This window comes from Psammomys obesus, unplaced genomic scaffold, assembly GCF_907164565.1.
Source record: "Psammomys obesus unplaced genomic scaffold, mPsaObe1.curated_primary_1811, whole genome shotgun sequence".
NCBI classification, from domain to species: domain Eukaryota; kingdom Metazoa; phylum Chordata; class Mammalia; order Rodentia; family Muridae; genus Psammomys; species Psammomys obesus.
Window position 1 is genome coordinate 7984762 of NW_026596039.1, and position 23638 is coordinate 8008399.

At 49.6% G+C, this 23638-nt stretch overlaps 3 protein-coding genes across 6 annotated transcripts in view; 2 read left to right on the forward strand and 1 right to left on the reverse strand.

Moving 5' to 3' along the window:
* Sik3 (SIK family kinase 3) overlaps positions 1–10538 on the forward strand; it is a 205875-nt gene extending 195337 nt beyond the window's left edge. For 2 of the 3 annotated variants that reach the window (XM_055621928.1, XM_055621931.1), the window contains 4 exons: positions 5638–5801; positions 6609–6741; positions 7472–7642; positions 8473–10538. In XM_055621928.1, the coding sequence (XP_055477903.1) occupies positions 5638–5801; positions 6609–6741; positions 7472–7629 (455 nt within the window). In that variant the 3' untranslated portion in view covers positions 7630–7642; positions 8473–10538. The remainder of the gene's footprint in view (positions 1–5637; positions 5802–6608; positions 6742–7471; positions 7643–8472) is intronic. The other variant, XM_055621929.1, reaches the window with a different exon arrangement.
* Positions 10539–17518: 6980 nt separating this feature from the next.
* Apoa1 (apolipoprotein A1) lies at positions 17519–19268 on the forward strand. Of its 2 annotated transcripts, none has more exons than XM_055621871.1 (4): positions 17519–17613; positions 17809–17869; positions 18016–18169; positions 18609–19268. In XM_055621871.1, the coding sequence occupies exons 2-4, from the start codon at positions 17827–17829 to the stop codon at positions 19204–19206; spliced, it is 795 nt and encodes a 264-aa protein (XP_055477846.1). In that variant the 5' UTR covers positions 17519–17613; positions 17809–17826; the 3' UTR covers positions 19207–19268. The 2 variants fall into 2 exon arrangements, with proteins under 2 accessions (XP_055477846.1, XP_055477847.1); XM_055621872.1 differs by having other exon boundaries at positions 17524–17613; positions 17796–17869.
* A 1655-nt stretch (positions 19269–20923) lies between these two features.
* Apoc3 (apolipoprotein C3) lies at positions 20924–23175 on the reverse strand. The gene is made up of 4 exons (XM_055622256.1): positions 23079–23175; positions 22432–22499; positions 22198–22321; positions 20924–21215 (listed from the first exon to the last, which is right to left on the reverse strand). Exons 2-4 carry the CDS (start codon positions 22484–22486, stop codon positions 21095–21097), a joined length of 300 nt encoding a protein of 99 aa, XP_055478231.1. The 5' UTR covers positions 22487–22499; positions 23079–23175; the 3' UTR covers positions 20924–21094.
* Positions 23176–23638: the final 463 nt, after the last annotated feature.

The window sequence follows — 23638 nt, forward strand, 5'->3', positions numbered from 1 at the left end:
AAGCTGTATCATTGGGCTGCACCTGGCCCATCATCCCCATATTACCAGTGAAGCAGCCACAGTTTAAGAGTTTTATAACTTGCCTCCAGGTCACAGTTGACAAGTGGCAACCGAACCCCGCTGTCACTCGGTCACCACCCCAACAAATTCTTGAATGTGTTCTGAGGTACAGGTTCCTGGAGGAGTAAGGCTGGAGGGAACGGTGCCTCCTGCTCCACCAGCCCCAAGTTGCCATGTGTTTAAACATTTAGAAGCGCTCTCCCAAAGCTCCTTTCCATAACTTGCCTTCACTTTTTTCCTATGTGGTGCCTGTGCACAGGAAGGATGAAGAAAGAGGCCTCCCTTAACACTGTCCCTCCCCTGCCACAGTCAGCAATGCCTGTTTAGCTGCTTCCCATCCATAGTAGCCTGAGCATAATCAGGGTGCATCAGTGTGGCCCAACCAGGAGAAGGAGATGCCAGCTCTGCAGGAGAATAGGGGGATTTCTAGATGCTAAAAAGCACATGGTCAGAGAGGATCCTGCCATTTGGGCTTAGGGGTGAGGAAGCACAAGGAAAGAGCTGGTATGTGTCTCAGGGCCGTTTGTGCCCAGGCTTGCTTAGGTTGAAAGTGTAGCACAGGAAAGAAATAAGGGGAAAGGGGCTTTTTGTTTGTTTGTTTGTTTGTTTTTGTTTTTCAAGCCAGGGTTTCTCTGTATAGCCCTGGCTGTCTTGATACTAGCTCTGTAAACCAGGCTGGCCTTGAACTTACAGAGATGCACCTGCCTCTGCCTCCCAAGTGCTACCACCACCCAGCAAAAGGGAGGGTTTTCTGAGATTCAGGTCCAGCTTCAAATGGTCACGAGGATCATGGCATACTGCTCCATTCTCCTGGCAGTTAGAACAACTTCAGAGTGATTTCTGGGCTTGTCAGCTGGTCCCAGTCAGATCCTGTCTTTACAGGCAGAGACTTCATTTTCGGTCAGTACTGAATGGTTACAGTTGCTTCCTCACATCTGTCCCTCTTTTTCTAGCTGATCAGCCACTGTTCCTCTCCTCCCTTCCTCCCTCCATGACTATCATCACTGCCGCTATCCCCTATGAACATTTTGTTGGCCTAGAAGAGCCAAGGCAGATTTACAACCCTCCAGAGTTGAAGGCTTTGGCTAGCCTGCCTCTATAGTCTTATCCCCAGTTTTCATGAGTGGCTCTCACCCTATGGAGTCCTGTTTGTCGTTCACCTTTTCCCCCTGACCTTTGATGGAAGTTTTCTAGATGCTTCACGTTTATTCCTGCCATGCTTGCTGATACATTGCAAAGATTGGTCACCTTCCTTTCTAACATCTGGCCTTACATTGTCCTTATATGAACACAGTATATACAGCAGAGCCACACATATACAGTGATGTGAGTGGAGGGCCCAGAATAGTGACGTAATGCCATGGAGGCCATCAGTGATGTAGTGAAGCCCAGCACATGCTCCTGCAGTTAGCTCAGAACCCCTTGGCGTGTGTGTTGGGGAGGGGCCCTGTGTGTTCAAAGTGATCCTGGAGAAACCCCACCATCCTCAGGAGGCTAACACAAGTAGACTTTGGGCCTACTAGGTAAGCTTGCTTCCATTTGTTCTGGTGGTGAGGGATGCTAAGCTAAATGAAATGCTCCTACAGCTGCCACTCTGCACTTGGTGCTTTTGACTCAATCCATCATTTCCTTTTCCCACCCACCCTCACAAGGGTGTCCTAAGGTATGATTTCAGTAGATGCTGCCCTGGCCTGACCTGACATGCCTGCAAAATCTTCACTTTTTCTTTCCTCTCTCTCTTTCCCTGTCCCCTCTTTTTAAAGACCCGGCCTCCCTGTGTGACCCAGGCCTTAAGCTCATGGTCCTCCGGTTCGGCTTCCCAAGTACTGGGATTACCGGTTTATGCCACCACACCCATCTGTAGTTTCAGTTTTTCAGAGACATTTCAGGCTGGTGCGAGGACTCGGTGGGTGAAGCACTCGCCACGCAGGCCTGACAACCTGAATGTGATCCTGGAAGCCATGTAAAGGTGGAAGAAGAGAAATAGCTCCAAAAATTAACCTGACCTCTACACGTATATCACGGCACCCATATACCCACACATACACTACACGCACATTCAGTAATAATAAAGAGTAAAGTTCTGCAGGTCCTTTACTGTGGTTTTTTAGAAAGGGTTCTAACAGTGTTCACTGCAGGCAAGTGGAAGGCCCTTCCCCTTGTTTCCCTGTTTGGACAGAGGAACCTGGTGGCCCTTGAATGTCCCTCCATCTCAGTGGAGTTGCAGGCTTGTCTCTTAACACTTGACCTGTTACTCCATGGGAAAGCAGTTGAATACAAGTTACCAAGCCAGTTATGGGTGCTCTGGGAATGTGGGAGGGAAAGCCGAAAGGCCTGTCCTCAAGGAGAGTCTCTTCATGAAGAGCTGTGTCAGAAGTGGCACATGTGCAGAGGTCTGGACTTAGTAGCATTTCTTCAGGGTGGATGAGCAAAGCTTACTGATGTTTTTCTAGGAAACTTAGTTGCTCTTGTACTTGTGTCCGTGGCTTCCTGTTTCCTGTAAGGCTGTTTGCCACCAGCCAGTGGGAGGCCAGCCAGGGCAGAGCATTGAGCCTATTCTTTGGCAAAAATTCCTTCCAAATGCTGCAAGTTTCAGAGCTACCCTTGCTCTCTCCTGCCTACAGTCTTACTGTCTTCCACTTGAGAAGTGAAGATAAGGTGGGTCCCCCTCCTGCAGTGTTGCAAGGGTTTAAGACTCTTGACTCCCCGAGTAAATAAATACAGCGGCACAGCCAGTTGACACAATGAGATTACCTAGAAAACCACATCCTCCCCTCTGAGCCGAGTCAGGTGACAGCCTTGCAGGGGTTAAGACGTTATCCCTTAGGCCTTCAGGAGGGGTAGGCAAACACGCCATTTCTCGTTTACTCTTAAAGCACAGTAAATGAGTAAGGGCGAGTCAACATTGACAGATTCAACAGTTACGCAAGCTGCCCCAGAGTCCCCTGGGTGTGGGGTGTGCCTTGGATCCCCTAGTATATTTTGTCCCTTACTTGTTCAGGTAGTCACTCTCTCCACTGCACCCTCCCGGTTCTTAGAACACATGGTCCCTGTATTATTTATATATCCTTCTGAGGGGCTGGCTGTTCCACCAGCTCCTGAAGCAGCACAAAGGGTCCCAAAGAGTCGTGTTCCTTGGTCAGTGGCTCAGTCTTAGTAGCCACTGGTCAGAAGGTTTCATCTAAGGACTTTGAGTCCCAGGCTCAGCACTCTTTCTAAACCAACTCCTTTACCTATGGAGTCCTTAATGCTTATCACAGACCTTCCATTTGCCTCAGGTTTTTTGGAGCCCTGAAACAGCCCTTCCTGTCAGATAAGGGACCTTAAGGGTAAGGGGGAGGCTACCTGGCTGCCAGGCTTTGTGTACTCTAGTATTGGTGACCTGGAACCTGCCTTATGCGTCTTCATTCTTGGCCCTTTTATTTTTTTCTTTATGCCTGTGTTAGCTTCCTGTCACTGTAACAAAATACCTGAGAAAATCAATGTATAAAGAAGGAAGGTTTGTCCTGGCTCATGGCGTTAGCGGTTTCAGCTCATAATTTGTGCTCATTGCTTTGAGGCCTTTGGTGAGAGACACATCATGGAAAGGAGCATGTTGGACAAAGCTACACCTCATTCCGGCTGGGCAACAAAGGGAGACCCAGCTCCTAAATTCCAGTCAAGGGCACATCCCAGTGACCTAACTAACTTCTTTTAAAATTGTCCTCATTTATATTTATTTTGTGTGGTGGGGATAGGCTTTGTTCCATAGCCTGCATGTGGAGGTCAGAGGACAACCTGCAGGAGTCTGTTCTCTCCTTCCACCCTGTTGGTCCCTGGGATTGAGTTCAGGTCATCAGGCTTAGTAAAAGCCAAGAGAGGAACGGAGGGAGGGAGGGACTGTGTGCGTTTGCATGCAGTTTGGGACAGTTGAGGGAGTCAGTTCTCTTCTTCCACCTATAGACCCTGAGGATTGAACCCAGGTCGTGAGGCTTGGTCGCAAATGTCTTTACCTGCTGAATCATCTAACCTGCCCCAACCTAACTTCCTTCTATCAGGCTTTCCCTCCTAAAAGTTGAATTGTACCCCATCAGTGCCACATGCTGGTAACCAAGTCTCAACACAGGAGTCTGTAGGCAACAGCCAAGGTCCTGGCCACAGCAGCTCTCTAGTTCCACTCTAACCCTTCCCAGCACAGCTTCTCAGTGTGGGGTGCCGCCCAACCCCTGTCAGTAGGCTTCATTTTCATCTGATGCATTCTGTGGTGCTCAAGGATCAAATGCAGAGCCCTATACACACCAAGCAAGCCTTCTGTGAGGTAGGCTCCAGAAGCAGAGGTCCAGAAAGATCAGCTACCTTGTTTAAGTATCCTTCCCCTTCCTCTGGAAGCAAGTGAAGCTAGAATCAAGCTGAGTCCTCCCCACCCAGACTTGTACTTGTGGCCATGATGCTGTCTCCCCTTAATGGAGGCTGCAAGCGCTAAGCCAAGAGCTGGCTGTTCTCCCTAAGGTCCTGAGTTCAGTTCCCAGCAACCACATAGTGGCTTGTAACCATCTATAATGAGATCTGGTACCTTTTTTTTTTTCTGCCTGCAGGCATACATGTGGGCAGAATACTATATAAGTAATAAATAAAATATTTGAAAATAAGAGAAAAAAGACAGAAAGCCAACCATGCCAGGCAGTGGTGGTGCACACCTTTAATCCCAGCAACTGGAGAGACAGAGGCAGACGGATTTCTATGAGTTCGAAGCCAGCCTGGTCTATAGAGAGAGTTCCAGGACAGCCAGGGCTACACAGAGAAATCCTGATTTACCAAGTGATAGTATCTTATGACCTGGTGACATTTTCAGGCCTGTGGGCGTCATTTAGGAAACTAGACAGGAGAGCACATAAGGAAAGCAGATCCCAAGGGACCTTCAAAAAGGCTGGGTAGGTGCTTAGATTTGAACCTCACTCTCCGGTCTAAAAAAATCCAGAGGAGGAAAAAGAGAACAGACAGGAAAATACACACTCACACACACCCCAGCACACACGTGGAATCATTTCTCCTAGTAGGTGGGCTCTCAGAACTCAAGGTCATCAAGCTTGATGGCAAGTCCCTGTCTTCGCTGGGCGCCTCACTGGTCCCATTACAGTATTTCTTTGTACAGAGGCAACGTAGTTGAAGGCGTGGGGAGTAAGGGCAAGCTCAGCTATGTGTGAACACTTATGAAAGGGGAAGGAGCTATAGGCAGCGCCAGAAGTGACAGTGGGAAGAGTAGGAGAGACCCGGGATGGTTGTAAGACAGAAGCCCCTGGCAGCTCTAGAGTTCTCCCTCTGGGAGCTGACTTGGGAGCAGAGCACAAGCTAAGCCAGAAGAGAGATGGGGAAAGAAGAGGATGGGTGTGGCCCAGCTCACATCCACTAAGTTGGTTTTTCTTCTAGGGCAAGGAGGGCCCTAAAGAAACTCCTATTTGCTGTAGACTTGTCAGGCTGGCCCGGCTCCTTTAACACGGGAGCCAGCTGGGCAGCTGGGCAAATGTGGTTCCCCTGTCACTCACTGTCTCTTGCAAGGGGCTGCACGGGAGTTGGTTCACCCTGTTCTCTGTTTCCTAGAGTCTGTCATAGGGAACTGCATGGACAGAAGTTCTCCTGGACAAGCAGTGGAGCTGCTGGACCACAACGGGCTCGCGTATCCAACACGGCCCTCCGCCAGTGAGCACCTCAGGTCCCGGACCCTGCAGAGACACCACACAATCCAGAACAGCGACGATGCTTACGTATGTCGGCCCCTCCTGCTGCTTTGAGGTGGGAAGATGGCAGTCCCAACCAGAAAGCAGAATATCCCCTCAGCGTCCAGCCCTTTGCCAGCTGTGCAAGTTTTGTTTTGTTTTTCGGTCTTCCTAACAGACCAGCCTTAACTCTGGTATATTCCCAGAAGACTCTTTCATCCAAATGTTAGAATTCGGAATCAAATGAGCTGACATCTGGGGTCTTAAACTCCCCAGAAATCTAAACCCAGGCTCCAACATCTGAACCCTTAGTTTTTGATTCATATCTGGCAGCTGTTTTGCTGTCTCTGGCTTTCTTAAGGACTGACTTGTTAGCCAGGCACAGTAGCGCACACCTGTTCCTAGCACCCGGGGAGGCAGAGGCAGATGGAGCTCTGTGAGTTTGATGCCAGCTTGGTCTGCAGAGCTAGTGTCAAGACAGCCAAGACTATCTGCAGAGCTAGTGTCAAGACAGCCACCACTAGACAGAGAAATCCTGTCTCGGAGGGGAGCTGGGGGAGAATTGACCTGTCACAGCAAAGTCTTGTCAAATGGGACACACGCAGCCATGGCAGCACCTATGTGACGCCAGCCAGCCATTTGTGGCTCATCACACGTGACTTTGTTAAAGTCACATAGAATTGCAGATTTAGTTTTTCTGCCGTAACAGTCGCACTCCACATGTGCAGCAGTTGCCACAAGGAGTCCTGGAGGAATGACCCCGGACACCCTCTGCTGCGCTGTAGTGGGAGCGGGGAATTCCCTGAGAGTGGCATGTTGCCTGGAAGCCTCATTCCGTCTTACTATTCTCTGCAGGTACAGCTGGATACCCTTCCAGGAATGAGCCTGGTGGCAGGAAAGGCCCTGAGTTCTGCCCGGATGTCAGATGCGGTTCTCAGTCAGTCTTCACTCATGGGCAGCCAGCAGTTTCAGGATGGGGAAGATGAAGGTAAGGCCTTGCCCACAGGCACCCCTGAGTAGTTCCCAGAGGGACTGACTGCTCCAGGCTTCTGTGGAAATAGTTTACTGTGTGAGGTGCTGCACACAGCCTCGTTTTCTATGCATCCCCCTGGGTGTGCTTGTGTGAGGGGCTCTGGCGTCTGTCAGCACAGGGCCATCTTAGTCCAAGTTCAGATGCACTTTCAGTAATGGCTTTCTCTCAGCTTCTCCTTAGAGGGCCTCGTACCCTAGTGGAACATTTCTGTGTCTCTGTAGAGCTGCGGCAGGAGACCGTAAAGAGGCCTGATAATATACAGGCCCACCCTTTTCTAAGCTCTACAGCTAAAGCCCTCAGACTTCCTGATCCCAAGTCCTCATCTGTGAAGATGAAAAGAGGGCCCATGTCCTAGCTAGTGTCCTGAGGGCACTGGCCTCCTGGGGGTAGACTGTTCATTAGCATGATGCCCAGGAGAAGTGTCCTGGGCTGGTGCTCACCACAGTTGTCCTTCCCGCTAACTTCAAGAAAAAAACAACTGAGGGGTTTCTCATCTTCTCTCTCAGGTGTCAGACGCTCATGAGTGTGGTGAGGAGGGTAAGACGGTCAGGAAGGGCCCCTCAAGTCTGCAGGGCCTGCTGTGGCCTGAGTCAGCTGTGCTACCAACTACCTCCTCAGCCTCCTCTCTCCTATCCCACTTGCTCCCTTCCCCCACCTACCTCACATGTTCTTTTTGGTCTTGCAGAATGTGGGGTGATCCTGGGAGGCCACGAGCACCCAGGCCTGAGTGATGGCAGCCAGCATTTAAACTCCTCTCGCTATCCATCTACGTGTGTTACAGACATCCTGCTCAGCCACAAGCACCCCGAGGTCTCCTTCAGCATGGAGCAGGCCGGCGTGTAACAAACTATATCAAGTGAGTGCCACCCTGGTCAGGGCCCAAGCAGCCCTGTGGCCCTGTGCCAGCCCCTGATGGCCTCGGCATATTCTTTCCATGTGTGGTACCTGGCGAACTTGAGTGTCACTCTTTCCGCGCATCCTTCCCATCTGCCAGTTTGTTCATTAAGGACTGTGTTAGCTCTGAGGTGGGCTGAGGTGTTTACTATCGAGGAAAGGCACGTGGCTCACCTTGTGTTATGAGATCCAGTGAGCTACCACTTCAAAGGACGGTGACCTTTGGCCTCTAAAGGAGCTCATCTTTATACCCCATTCCTCAAGGGTGAAATCCAACCAAAAAAAGCCAGATCCAGCCATGCTCCTTCATTGGTTGTTTTGTTGTTGCTGTGGTTTTGTGTTGGCATTTCCATGTTGGGCACAGACCCCAGGGCTGTGCAAGCACTCTACCACAGAACCGCAGGCTGAGCCCCAGCTGGACTTCCTAAGGAATAAGCAAAGGCTATATAGTCCAAGACCCGTGCTGAAAGGTGGAAGGCTGACTGTCACTGCTAGCGTAGCACAGATTTCGTGCGTGCTAGGTACCATCAACTCTGTCTCTACAGGGACAGAGACACTTGAGGGAAGTGACGCCAGAGGCAGAGGCACGGCAGAGCCTCAGTGTGGCTAGGCTCCTACAGTGACACCTAAAAAAGACTTTCCTGAGGGCCTGCTGGCCTGTGGCACACCAATAGAGTGCATGCATGGGTGCGCAGGGCCTTGGGTCCCAGCCCCAGAAACATTAGAGAGGGTGGGGCGTGACACTGAAGAGCCATATCCCTCTCCTTCCGAGTAACCTTGTCTGCTTTGTAGGTCCGTGTACAGCTTGAGGAGGAGGCTGATGCGAAACCAACAGTGTCCAGCAGTGTCGCACCACTTTGCCATCTGTGTCTCCACCAGAACAGTGCCGCTCCTTTCCCCACCCTGGGCAACCAGTAGGCCGTCGCTTGGGTTGTGAGGGGTGTTTGCTGTGTTTGCTTGTATGGCCAAGGCACCAAGGAAATAAACAGGAAATCCGTGTTCTCCGTCCTACGTGAGCCAGCATCTGGCGTGCTTGAGTTGAGTTCTGGTGATGGAGGTTTGCTTGTGTTTTGTCCCAGGAATTTTCCTTTGGAGATGGTTTATTCTCTTTTCCTCCCCACCCCTCTTTTCTAGCTAGCTCTCCGTGTGTGTGTGTGCGTGCGTGCGTGCGTGCGTGCGTGTGCGTGTGCGTGTGTGTGTGTTTTGTTTTCTCCTCCATTTCTGAAGCAGAAGAGGCAGTAGTTAGTATTAAGGGGCTGAACCTCAGGACCCTCCCTTTTGCAGCCCTCATCCCACACCAGCCTCTCTCCCTCTGCTCTGGTCTGCTGGGAACACAGGCTGGACCAGAGCTTGGTGGCTAAGAAAGGGAAGTGGCCCCTGCCTTTGGAAAATAAAGGAGAACAAGAAACCCGAGTCTGGAATCTGGCGCAGTCTCCTGCTGGCCTTTACTAGACCCATATCTGGCCCAGCAGAATTACATCAGATCCCAGTACAGACTGCATGGCCTGGTGCTGACAGATTGCCAACCAGGATGGTTTCAGCGTGGGCCCTTGTGGTGTGTGGCTCAGTTCCCCTCCAGTCACCATCCAATTAGTTCCCCCTCCGGAGTGAACACCCAGCAGTGTTGCCCTGTGCTGTTTGTGTCGCCTCCATTCTCATTCTCTACTACATTGTAAAAAGGACCGTTGGTCCATTCATGCGTGCATATATATGAGTGTGTATATATGCCCTTCCCTTGCAGCCTCTTTGTCACAGACAAGAATAGGAGGTTGTATGAGGTCCCTTAACCTCCTCCTCTTCCCTAGCATCCTTGGCCTCTACCTTTTAATTCTTGATCATGTAGGAATTGTTTTTGGTAAATGTTGATATTATTGTTATTATTGTTATTATTAATAAAGACAAAAAGGAATTTTTGTTTAAAAGAGAAATGTTTAACCAGATTCTGTGATAGCATTGAACTGTGGCTTGCACCTTCTGTTGGAAGTGTTTCCCTTGGCGTTGGCATCGCGAGCCGCTCTCCTCTGTGCCAGCGACGGATGTGGTGGCCTCCCTTCCCCAGCTGAAACCGCGTATATGCAATAGCTAGTGTTCAGGTCGTTCCCTTTATTTCTCTCTGCTGTCAGAAACCAAAGTCTTCTCTGCAGCCTGGCACAGAGCAAGGTCTGGGGCCTCTGCTGGTCTTCACAACCAGAGACATGTGGCCCCTGGCCTGAATCCCAGCCCTCGTTTCCGAGAGCTTGGTGCCCCCAGCCTCTGAATCTGCACAGAAGAAAGCCATTGCCTAGCATGGCATCCGGATGTTGCCAGCAGGGTCCCAACCCAGCATATCCTTTCCCACTGACACTGAAAGCTTGCTCCGGAGCCCACTGTCCCTTGAGTGGATTTATTTTCAATGCAAGAGCTTTGCTGGGGACCTATTCCTGGATCCCATATCCTCCATCTCCCCTCCACTTCATGGGGTCACCAGTGACCCACCAGAAGCCTGACTTCCCAAGAAGGCTTGAAGAGCCATTGTTGGCTTCCAAGCTCAGTCCAATTCTGATGCCCCAGCCCCGCCCTGCTGCTCCCCACGCTCAGCCTAACCTGTTTACATGGTACTGGATTGATGGAAGAGCAGACACCCTCCAGAGCCACCCAGATGAAAGCCAGTGAGCCTATTAACCGTGCCATCTTGCGAACTATTTTCAAGATCACCATTGCTTTATATTGTAGTAACCAATATGCGCAGTATATGTTGAATGTATATGAATATACTTTGCTATTTCTGTTCTTTGAAAATGTAAGGAGTATTTTTTCCCTTCATTTCTGTTGAGCTTAAAAAAAAAAAAAAAAGGATTAAAAAAAATCTCCAGATTCAAGTTGCCAAGAGCTTCTGTCCTTGTTCATGTGGGACATTTACACTTACAACTCAGAAACTTGGTTGGATGGTAGGAGGTTGTGGAAATAAACACCTGATTATGTTCTAACACGGATATGTTGTTTGCCTGAAGGTTCAGAGTCTAGTTGGGAGAAGCACATGGGTGGAGGTGACACAGGTGTCTGGAGAAGTCCCTGGCTTAGGGTGGGGCTTTGAGCAGCACACTGTCTCTCCTTGCCTCTTGCCTTCTGATCCTGGCACGTCAGCCTCACACTGTGTCCAGGTACCTGTGTGGACTCTAACCCCTCACAGGAGACACAGTTTGTGTTTGCAGAGTTGGGTAGAAAATGGATTCCTCAAGGGGAAGGAGAGCCTTGAGTTGACCCTGGCTGGGACCATCATGGGTGACCTCAATCAGCTGAATGATGTGATGCTCAAGTGTGGGACAAAAGGACTTTTCCTGTTGCTTTTCTCTGTTCCTGGGTCCCAGTACAGGGCAGAATTTACAGGGGTCCCAGGCACTGCCGAGAGAGCTGAAGTCTTGTGAGAAGAAAGCTCAGTGACTTTGGGAACATAGAGCTTGTAAGGAGGTGTATGGGTGGGGGTCTGGAAGGAGGGCTCAGTGGTTAAGAGCATCAGCTTCCCACAACTCACGCCGCCTAGGACTGCAGTTCTAACGGATCCGACATGCCCCACGGGCTCTTATGTACAGATGGCACACACTGGGGTATAAAAGCCTTTAAAAGGAGGACACATAGGAAAGCCCAAAGTCACAATGGGACTGCTCAGGGCAGAAGGTACCTTCTCAGGTGAATCTCTGGAGGTCCTGAAGCTGTGCGAGCTCCTGTAGACAGAGGTGAGCTGGCTTTGCCACCGGCGATGGGTCCTCATGACAGGGGCCGCACCCGCAAAGTCACCAGGTACCTTTGGCTAGAGTAGGGTGGGTACCCAGAGGCAGCAGGATCCATTCTCTAGGATCCAAACCTGGGTATCTCTGGGTCCCAGGGAGGAAATTTTCTGGCTGACTGTGCAGGAGACAGGAACATCCTCCTCACCATAACAGTGCTGTCAAAACAGGAAACGCTGGGAGTCCAGTGTGCTGAGGGAGACCCTCCGCAGCCCCGGGTCCCCATATCTGCTAACACCATCCCTTATCAGGTACGTATTCCCAGAAGGGGCTGTCACCAGTGAGGGCCTATGCCTTTCGGTGACCCTTTTCCAGTCTGAGAAGCTTTGGTGTACCAATGTCATTCATTTAGTAAATGTTTGGCATCTCTGGTGTCAGGCCCAGCAGAGGACAGAGTCCTTGCACTGCCCAGTACAGATGATCTGCTATGTTGAGGAGGAAGTTGTGAAACCGGCTGCACTGACTGCTGCTGAAGCTGCCAGCACTCCCATGAGTGTCAGGGTCCCAGGCCAGCAACTGCTTGCCCAGTTCATAAGGAGTCACTTTGGAGGCTCCCAAGATGAAGGTGGTGGGCAAAACCCAGTGATGGGTGTTTGTCCTCACTCCCTGGACCAACCCTGGCACCCGGCCCCCCTAACAATGGCCAACCTCAATCTCAATCTGTGATGAGCTCCTGTTCCTGTTGATCTGTTGAGAAAGACTTCCTGTCCAGAATAGTAAGGAGCTGTTTAGACTAGTCTAAGCCAGGTGTCTTTTGGTAAAGTGACAGACTGTAGCAAGTAAGTATGGGGGGACGGGGAAGGAAAGTGTGCATGGTGCACACACCTCTAATCGCAGCCCAGAAAGCCAGCGTAGGAGGATTAACCCAAATTTTAGGTTCAGCCTGGACTATAGACCAAGACAGAGAGCACACTTATGCCGCCGTGTTCATGTGGTGACCGTGGTGACCACGTGCAGGCAGGCAGCTCTTAAAGGGGCAGTGGTGGGGCCGGAGAGATGGCTCAGTGATGGAGAGCACTGTCTACTCTTCCGAAGGACCCCGGTTCAATCCCCAGCACCCACGTGGCAGCCCACAACTGTCACCATTTCCAAGGGATTTGGCATTTTCACACTGATGGACATAAATAAGTCATTTTTAAAGAGGGGGACAGGGGCAACTTCTCTGCTTCTCTGGTAAGAAAAGCTTTGTCTGTCTGTTTTGAATATATGTTTGCTTTGTTCTATATGCCTTGATTGTAGATTATTTGTTATTAAGTATGTTAAAAATCTGTAACATCTGTAACAAAAAGGTAACTTAAACTTGTAATTTAGGGTTGGAGCCATTCTGAACAACAAATGGCATGAGCCCACTAAAAAAAAAAAATTAAAGTTTCCAAAAGTAATATAAATTGGGATAAGATTTTACATAATTTCTGTCTTGTCTTAGAAACCAGGTTTATAAAAAAAAAAAAAATGAGGTTTGAAACTCTGTTTATATGAGACATTAGAGCCGCACCTCCATGTGTTTGTATACAAGAATTTTCTTGCTGGCAGCCAAAGTTTATAGCATCAAAATAATAAACCTGGTGTTGAGTTTAGAGACACTGAATTGTTTACACTGATAAAATTTGGTTTTGACTTCTAAAAACTATAGTTATGCTCTTAAGAAGGTACTTTATTTTAATATTGCAAAAACAGCTTTAACAAAATGTTTAAATGTTTTAAGGCCATGAAACATTTTAAAGTTTATCAGGTATTTTAAAATAATGACCTTGGGCAGTCTAACAAAGAACTTGGAACAGTTTCTCAAAACTTTGGGGAAGGTCAAAAGACCTTGATATTTATTTTATTAATTGTATCAAATGAAACCAAGCCATACTGTTTGAGCCAATTAAGAAAACTGCAGTTTTTACAATGTAGCATGTCAGGATGATAAAAACCCATGAAATGATTTAGTAAAAAATAATGAGAAGGATTTTGATGGAAGTTTTTATGTTATCTGAAAAGCAAGAGAAAAAGCAGGAGACTAGGATAATAAAAGAAAAAGAAAGAATAACTTGTCTAAAATAAAAATGTCTGGTTAAACCAGAGCAATGCAGCTAGGCAAAGCCTAACCTGAAGGCATATAGAATGTTATGGAAGGTCAGAGTATGTATAAAAAGCCAGAGTGCTTTTTATACAGTGAACTGTATTTGCATTGGCTTCTCATACCTGCAAATAATGATTGGGAAAGGAACTATGAAATATGTTGAATTTTGACAATATTAGGTTAATTCTGGTTTGTTTTCTTCATTTAAAAGGCTGGTGATTCTTCAGTGCAAAATCTTTGCTTATGCTCTTTACAGAGGGAAAGAGAACTGCAGCTCCACGTCAGCCCAGGGTTATGCTGACGATCAGTTCAAGTCATTGTTAACCGTTATATGAAATATATCCCTAATGAAAATAAAAAATGTTAAAGGCTATAAATAAATTAATCAAATGACCTTCTTTATAAAATAAAAATCACTAACTCATAAGGCCTATTCAGGCTAACAAAGACATATTTAAAGATATATATTTAACCTTCTTGTTTTTACTAACAGTATTAAGCAATAGCTTTTTTTTTTTTTTTTTCTTTGTAAACTGGGTCATACAGGGAACAATTATATTCTGTTGCAGTGTGCCATATGGAAGTCAGGGAAGATCCCAGCCTCTATACTTAGAGATCTTAATGTTCAAGGAACTTTAGTTCAATGGCTATCATTTTATTATGAACTGTTAAAGATTATTGAAACATGCATATTGTCAATTGCCTCATGGATGGTTGTATTAAATTATTGCAGATTATTAAAGATAACTGGGAGATGCAAATTGATGGTCAGCCATAGCAGGCAATCAGATGGCTGATGGCTAATAAAGAGGAAGGAATAATTTTTTTCAAGCAACCAACATATAAAAATGTTAATGTTACTATTGATGTTCAGGCCTTGCATAATAAAATATTAAACATTTAACATTCAAAGTTATAATAAAAGATAAATTATTAAATCTACTCTTAAAATCTTTAATTTTTTGATATATAATTAAGGTTATATTTTTGTTACATCACACTATGTATCAACTCCTTTTAAGATACTGTATCTATATAATTCTTAAAAATGTTATATGCAGTTCTAGTCCTTTTGAAAGCTTCTATAAACTGTTTAGGATAATTAAGAAATACAAACTAGTAGTTAATCAAACTTATGATTTTGTTAGGTACTAATTCAATTGATCACAGATGTTTTTCTAAATAAATCAGTTAGTATATAACTAGAAACAAACAGTTCAGGTATACTAGAGATAAACAGATGGTCTCCAAAACCTCAGAGATCTATGGAATATGGCATGTAAAGATATTTTATTAATCTGGAAGTCTTTTGACAATGAGACATGTCAGCTTCTGGCAGCACCCCCTTTCAACTTCAAAGAAGATGATGAGCATCAAAAACTTTTTTCTCATTTAAGAGATGGGTTCATATGTGGCAAAGTAGTCACTGGACAAGAAAATGCCATTGCTTTTATTACAGACAGAATACTGGACAAACTGGGCACAACGATTCCCAGCTATATGGGCACCATCTCAAAGTTGAGGGCCAAGAATGTTCCTAGCAGCTCTGAGCTGCAGTTTTCTGACAGGTAAAATACCAAGGGAAAAGACCCTGCCTCCGACCCTACAGGAATGTCTCCAGTTTACTGGTAGAAAGTGAGTTGAGGACAGCAGAACTGAGCAAATGTTAGGTGTAATTAGGATTAGCCACCAGGATTTCAGTAATGAGCCAAAGAAAAAGTTAAGACTGTAGGAAGCAGCCTGGAGGCTAGCAGATAAGCTTCTCAGATTCCTGACCCCCAGCCCCCAGAGCTCGTGGAAGCTACTCCTCCCACAGGCCTCTAGGACTGGTTTCAACCTGAAAAAGATGCCCTGTATCACAGCACCTGCAAGCTAGGCACCTGCCTGCCCCATTTCTGCTGCCAGCAGCTGGGGTCACAGGCTACGGCCTAATAACGCAAATGTGTTCATGGCAGTGAAAGCGGGATTCTGAGACACAGAACAGTTGCCATTTACTGTTGATTACCTTTCAACAGTTTTGCTTGAAATGCATTCAAATTCCATGGTTAATAACACAAATCTGGCTCTGGAGTTCAGAAGTTCAACGCATGGTTAAAAGCATGGTATCATTGGGGTAGTGTCCCGTCTGAAAACTGCTCTTCAGGAAAATGTGCACCTTCCCTTCCTTCCTCCACCATCCATGGATGGGCAGCCCAACCCCCCTGGCTCATCACCCCCACACTCACACTGCTTTCCCTTGTTCCCATTCTCACATTTCTCCTTGGCTTGGGTCCTCCTGCCTCCTCTTGCATAATGAAGGACCCTTGTGATTACTGTGACCTCTGGATAGCCCAGGCTACTCTTCAGCTCAAGTCACCTTATCACATTTGCCAGGTTGGGCAAAAGGCACAGGCTCCTAGCATTAGGAAGCGCACACACATCTTTTCTATCCTGTCATTCTGCTTCCCACACGGTGACTGGGATCATAAGGAAGGCATGACATGTTCTGTCACTATCTCCCCTTGGCAGATAAGCCCCGGGGTGGGGAGGTTATGTAACCTGTCCAGGTCACCTGGCGAATAAGTTGCAGAGCTCAGGGGTTCAAACCAAGGTTCTCTCTGGTAACAAAGCCTCCTGGGGTGGGAGCGGCCTGGAGCCCAGCCACTCCCAGAGCTAGTGGACAGACTCTGGGCTGGTTTCTAGAGAGCAGGGGAGTTTCCTAGGGAGATGGGCAGGGTACATTCCTACCCTGGGTCCCAAGTGCAGAGACCTGGGCTCGAAGTCCATCCGTGCCTCTAAGGCTGAGAGATGAGGGACATAGCAAATTCCTTCCATTCTCAGTCAGTTCCTCTTTTGGAAGGAAGTTCATAGGAGAGGACCCAACAGATGGGCTCAAAAGTTCCTTTTAGCTTGGAAAGTCACAGCTTCCATGATGAGGTTTTTATGTATGATCTGTGGTTTGTAAGATATGCTCATGTAGCCCAGGTTGGCCTCAGTCTTGCTATGTGCCAAGGCAGTGATCTCCCAAGTGCAAGGACTGAGGACATGGGCCACATGTCATACTCAGCCCACCAAACCCAGCTCCCCAGCTCTCCCAAACTGAGGCTTGAGCCTAGGCCCTCACCACTCTGGGAAGGCATATCATCACTGAACATCAGCCCCTTTTGTTGGTCATGGTATATGATGAGGCTGTCTTTGGAGGGGAGGCTGGCTAACTGTCAACACATAACAAGAACATTGGCAACTCGAAGGTCTGGGGTAAAAACTCCATAGTAGACTCCTTGATTAACATGGGGACAAGTTTCCCTTCCCAGAGAAAGACACACACACATACACACACACACACACACACACACACACACACTTTAAAGCTAGGCTTGGTGGCATGTTCTAACACTTGAAAGGATGAGGTAGGATTATCTTGAGTTAGATAGAGCTCGACTTGAGCTCCACAGAAAGACCTTGTCACCTAAAGGAAAGAACAAGGGAGAAAGCTGACAACTCCATGCTGGCCTCTGTCACGTCTTCTGAAGCACCGGAGGGGTCTTCACCCTCAGCCTGGAGCCCTGGGCCCCTCTGCATTTCACCCAGGCAATTTCCTGGAGCCTCCACTGTTCTTGGCTTTAGGGCTGGGAGGCCTATCAGGATGCCTCTGCAGAGAGAGGCACCCCCTACCTGGCGGACCAGGGTGAGGTGGAAGGGACAACTCCTCGGAATGCAAAAAAAAATTGGGGGGCGGAGATATGACTGCAGGAGCACAAACTTCCCCACCTCACCCTGCTCCAGGCTCAGAGGGCAGCAAAAACACACAGGAGCACAGGAGATGGCGCAACTGCGTTACCCCTGGGAAGCCCCTTGAGTCTGTAGCCACGCCCCCGCTGCCCCCACCTGAACCCTTGATCCCAACTCTGCAGCCCCCGCAGCTTCCTGTTTGCCCGTTCTGTTTGCCCGGCCTACAGAGCTGATCCTTGAACTCTTAAGTTCCACATAGTCAGGAAAAGTAGGCAGTGACAGGGCCAGGGATGAGCTTATCAGTCTTGCAGCCCAGCCCCTGCCTACGGACATATATAGGCCAGGGAAGAAGAGCTGGACACCCAGAGACTGTTGGAGAGCTCCAGCGAGGTAAGTACTGCTACCTGTCCTAGTGCTGGCTCCCTCGTGCCTCCCAGTTGATGCCTCACTCTGTCCAAACCAATACTGTGGGTGTCTGGGACCCCTTTTCACTCTAGACCCTTCTCTCCACTGGTTTGAATGTGGTGTGCAAATGTGGAGCATGACAGTCATTTTCATGGGTTTCAACCCAGCCTTCTTCTTCAGGTCACCCACACCCTTAGGATGAAAGCTGTGGTCCTGGCCGTGGCCCTGGTCTTCCTGACAGGTAGGTGCCTCTTGGCTTCCACAGATTACCTTCCTGGGCACAGAGAACAGAATTCTCCCTGCTCTCCTTCCCGACTCCAGGTCTAACATTTCAGCTCAGACCCAGCCCAGGACTGGCCTTGACATGTGTCTCCTCCTCACCCCCAGGGAGCCAGGCTCGGCACTTCTGGCAGCAAGATGTCCCCCAGACCCCATGGGACAGAGTGAAGGACTTCGCCACTGTGTATGTGGATGCTGTCAAAGATAGTGGCAGAGAATATGTAGCCCAGTTTGAAAGCTCCACCTTGGGCAAACAGCTGAAGTAAGCCTGGGGCTTGGAGCAGGGAAAGGGGCTGCCCATCCAGGGTGGGCAGAGGAGCCTGCTGCAACTGACGATATCTTCACCTGCGTTCCCACCAGCTGGGCACCGCGGCAGGTTCCAATGGAGGAATAGGGATGGGATTCGTGTGGCTGTTGGGTAACCACACCCCCTGTGCAAAATCCCTTCCTTCGGGTAACCCCCGGTTTTGGTCAGCACCAACCCCAACTGTGTCCTTGGTGCCGCAGGCCTTGTGTACAAAGGGGATGTGGGGGGAAGGTTGGGAGTTAGAGGGGCGCATGTTCAAGGAAACTGGGATCATAGCAGCTGCACATTTGGGGAGAGATGGCACCCAGGACTGACCCCACGTATCACAGGTCTGCAGACCTGGGGCAGTGCAGGATACCTGGGGCCATCTCTCAACAGTTCTCTCACTCTCCAGCATGAATCTCCTGGAGAACTGGGACACCTTGGGCACGACCATTGGTCATCTGCAGGAACAGCTGGGCCCGGTGACTGAAGAGTTCTGGAAAAACCTGGAAAAGGACACAGATGCATTAAGGTTGGAGTTGAACAAGGACCTGGAGAAAGTGAAGGAGAAGGTGCAGCCCTACCTGGACCAATTCCAGGACCAGTGGCAGGAGGAGATGGAGCTCTACCGCCAGAAGGTGGAGCCTCTGGGCCTCGAGCTGCGCGAGGAGGCGCGCGAGAAGTTGCAGGCCCTGCAAAGTAAGCTGGTCCCTATAGGCGAGGACATTCGTGACCGCATGCGCATGCGTGTAGACGCGCTGCGCAGAGATTTTGGTCCCTACAGCGAAAACATGCGCGAGCACGTGGCCCAGCGCTTGGCAGAGCTCAAGAACAGCCCCACCCTGGCGGACTACCAAACCAAGGCCAGAGAACAACTGAGGGCGCTTGGTGACAAGACCAGACCCGTGCTGGAGGACCTGCGCCAGGGCCTGATGCCTGTGCTGGAGAGCTTTAAGACCAGATTCTTGAGTATTGTCGAAGAGGCCAGCCAGAAGATTAGCGGCCAGTGAGGCGCCCGCTTCCGCTCCCCACCCCTGCATTGGCTTTCTTACAATAAACCTTTCCAAAGTGGGATAGCTTCTTTCTTTGGGGGACAGAGAGGACGCTAAGGGGACATCCAGGGACGCGAGAACATGGTGCTGCAGTGGGGATTCCTTCGTGTAGGGCTACTCGGCTCTCCGAGCTCACTCAAGCTGGGCGCCTAGCTGGTTTAGAGTGTGAGACAGAATCGCTCTCCTAAGAAGGTTCCGAGGGAAATAGGTAGCCAGGCAAAACTACAGGGAGGCCCTTGAAAAGTGCCGTAACCCAGTTGGGAGTGGCTGGTAATAGGGCTGGCTTTGAGAGGACAGGTCTCTTGTGCAAGGAGTGTGTCTAGATGGGATCCACACGGGCCCTAGAGCCAGGATTCCTTAAGGAGCTATAGAGACTTGAATTACTGGGCAGGTGCAGAGAAAATGCCTGGAGCTCATTCACTGACCCCGATGTCTCAGCGAACACCTTCCTTTTCTTTCTCCCTGGGGCAAGACGGCTGTGCAGTTTCCCCACCCAGAAACTGGCAGGCTGTGGAAGACAGAGTCACAGCGGCTGCCGGCTGGATACACACTTTGCCACGTTTATTAGAGAGGCCTTCATGGCCATCTCTAAAGCCTGAATGCCTTTAAGTATACCTCAGCTGGGGAAGCTGAAGCTGGGAGGTCCGAAGTTAGTCAGTGAGAGGAAAGGTGGGACAGGATGTGTTATTCTGGAGGAGGAGGAGGAGGAGGAGGAAGAAAAAACAAAACTTTTATTACATTGGGCTGAGGAGGAGGAGGAGGAGGAGGAGGAAAGAGAGAGAGAGAAAAAAAGAAAAAACAAAACTTTTATTACATTGGGCTGGGTGGAGGCACTTGCCACCAAACCTGAGAACCTGACTTCAATACATGGGCCACACACACACAGTATAATTTAAAATATTTAAAATTTTAGCCAGTCGAGTGGCGCAAACCTGCAGTGGAGGGGCAGAGCATACCCACTTTGTTTTGTTTTTTTAAGATTTATTTATTTTTTATACATTATTCTGCCTGCATGTGTACCTGCACACCAGAAGAAGGCACCAGACCTCACTACAGATGGTTATGAGCCACCATGTGGTTGTTGGGAATTGAACTCAGAACCTTTGGAAGAACAGCCACTGTTCTTAACCTCTGAGCCATCTCTCCAGTCCCCTCCCCCCACTTTGTTCTTAAGAAATGGAAGCAGCAGCCAGATGCCTGTAATCCCAGTGCTCAGGAGGCAGAGGCAGGTGGATCTCTGTGAGTTCGAGGCCAGCCAGGGAAACACAGAGAAACCCTGTCTCCAAAAACCAAATGAATGAATGAAGAATGAATGAATGAATGAATGAATGAATGAATGAATGAATGAATGAACGAACCAGGCAGCCTGGGCCATGCAATCCAGCTGCACAGGTTTGGTGCTCTCATCTGACCTTAACTCTGAAGGTGACATAAAAGTGCTAGCTGGACAGAAGCCACTCTCAAGTCACATCGTATCCCAGACTGTGATTGCAAGTCTGTTCCCTGATTTGATCTTTTGCACAATCCCATCAAATCAAGCAGGTAGGCAGGACTAGTCCTACTTACAAAAGAATAAACACCCCCAAGTGGCCAATGAGGTAAAGCCCCAAACCCACCCATTCAACAGGCCTAGCTCATCCCCATGCCCAGACATCAAGGCACATAGGACACCCCCTTTGGCAGCTTCTCATACAGCTTTATTAGAGGCAGCATGTTCAGGTGAGGTCTGAAGAGGGGTGAAGACATGAGAGTACTTTCCCCTTAAAGCAACCTTCAGGGGCCACCTGAAAGACCCCCGGGGGAGGCAGCAGGATGGGGGCATGGGCACATTTGGGACACAGAGGTCTCAAGGCTCAGGCTCTAGAGTTGGTTGGGCCTCAGGGGTAGGACCCCAGAGGACAGTGAACTTGTTCGTAAACTTGTTCCAATAGCCTTTCAGGGAACTGAAGCCATTGTCCATCCAGCCCCTGAGGGATAAAGCAGTAAGAGGCATCCATAGAGGTGTGTGTGAAAAGTTCCCAAGACAGACGCATTGCCAGGGGCCCACTGGCTCTCTAAGCCACCTAGCACCATGCCAGAATCGCCTGCAGCCACCTCCCAGGACAGAAGAGATGGAAAAGAGGCAAGAAAGCTCACCTTCATCAAGGTTGGCTCAGACCTTCATGGCTGCCCCCTCCCCCAACTAACCAACCCCTCTTGGGCCTGAGGCACCAAGCACTGGAGATGTGGACACTTAAGGCCAGCTTGCCTTGATAGTCCATACAAATAGTGTCCCAGAGGTGTCCCATTTGGTGGCTCTAAGGGAGTGGGGTAGGGGTTGGGGAGCAGCCTCTCAGTGGAAAAATTACTGGAGGGTCCCTGAGCTATGTGACCTGGGCAGGTCACCTCATTTCCCTGACCCACAGTTTTCTCATTTCCAAACCTGGGGAGAAAATACCCTCCCTACAGCCTGCTCTGGGGACAAGGAATGTTTGTCAACGTCTCTTTGCTACGTAAGTAACTATCAAATGTCAAGCAAAGCCATTGTTGAGGGTGGGGGTTGGGGATGGAGGTGGGGGTGAGGAGTAATAGTGGGGCAGAGAGACACCTAACTCAGATTGTGCCCAGGGCTGGAAACAGGGCAGAACTGCAACACAGGCTGAAAGTAGGTCGGGTAGGCCTCCCAGGGCCAGCCCCTGGTCCCTCGCTCAGAGAAGAAAACCTACAGCAAGGGCTAAATGATCCTCAGGCTGCTCCAAGGAGAAGCAGAGTAGACAGAGGAGGGCTGTGGGCTTTGCTGTCATCTCAGCACAGTATCCAGTGAAGGCCCCATGAGGGACCAGAAGTTCAGATAGGCCCAGGCCCTGATAAACTTGGCGGGGGGTGGGGGGCACAGTCTCTGTGCCAGGGTCTCAGTACCAGAGCAGGGGTGAGGGGAGAGGGAACAGAAAAAGAGGCCAGTGAGCATACCTGGCCTGTGCAGCCATTTCAGACGGCTGCACGCTGCTTAGTGCGTCCTGGACCGTCTTGGTGGCTTGTTTCATGTAGCTCTGCACAGAGACCAGCAGCAAGGGCACCTCTGTCTCCTTAGCTCCTGCAAGAGAGCAGAGCTGAGCCATGCCAGCTCTCCCAGCCTCCACTTACTAGGGAAGGGTTACCAGAACAGCTCCCCCAGAAAGCCCAGCCCACTCCCCACCAGCTTACGGGCAGATGCCAGGAGAGCCAAGAAGGCCGCGATAAGGAGCATCCGGGGCTGCATGGCACCTACGCACCTGCGGGAGATGATCTTGTGAGAAGATACTGTGAGAGGATCTGCTGCAACAAAGCCCTTCTCTGGAGGACACCATGGCCCCTGCAGTGAAGCCCAAGCCTTTTCTGCTACTGGTATTGGTATCAGCTCTCAGACAGGGAACTATAGGAGACCCAGGCTCCAGGGTAGGGTGGAAGGTGGAGTATAAAAACCCTCTACAGAGCAGGACATCTACCCATTCTCTGCCCTGATGTACTGGGAGACATCAAATTTCTGCCCCCCTCTAAACCTCAGTGTTTCTGTCTGGGGTTTGCACGGATATCAAAGGCTTGTAATTGCTTAGAGCATGCCGAGCAAGGAACAGCATGATCCAGTTCCAGTCAGCTCTGCTACCGCTCAGTGGAAAACCTGGGGGTGAGGATTCATAGTAGGCAGATGCCATTGACCCAATGGCCTCCCTTTCCTCAGCTTCTAGCCCTTCCCCACCCGCCAGGAACTCAAAAGTGGAGACCACTCCTGGATCCTGAGCCTTATGTAGGCCAGCTGGCAGGGTAGCAAGAGCTTCCTCCAGCTCTCTGTTCCCTCCCTCCCTTCACATTACCTGGAGTAGCTAGCTGCTTCTAGGGATAAACTGAGCGGCAAGCGGGGAGGGCTCTGGCCTGCTTTATACCGGCCCAGGATGGGACAGCGGGCACTGAAGGTACAGCGAGCTGGCCAAAGGTCACCTGCTGAGCAGCTCAGACCAGAGCCAGAGGCAGAGAGGCCATGCAGCTAGCTGCCAGAGGAATTGAGAAATCCTCCAAGATTGCCCATGCTATTCACCTCCACCTCCACAACCAAGGGCTCAGCCACTGGCTCCCTTAGATGAGGCTGGTGAGACAGAGAAAGGTTTAGGGACAAGCCTCAGACCTCAAGCCAACTTTAGGCCTTCACACCTGACAGACCCAGCTCTCCCAGCAAAGCCCAGACAACAGCCTAGAGCCAGTGACAGGCTTATTCACAGAAGCCACTTGAAAGCCTCATGGAAGAACAAAATCTGTGGTGTAGCCGTAGACTAGCAAAGGCAGAATTGAGGTGGGAATTGGCACCTAGGTCCCCCTAGACATTGACCCATGGCTACGTTCCCAACAGTCTCCTCTGTCATCTGTGGGCAGGGGTTGG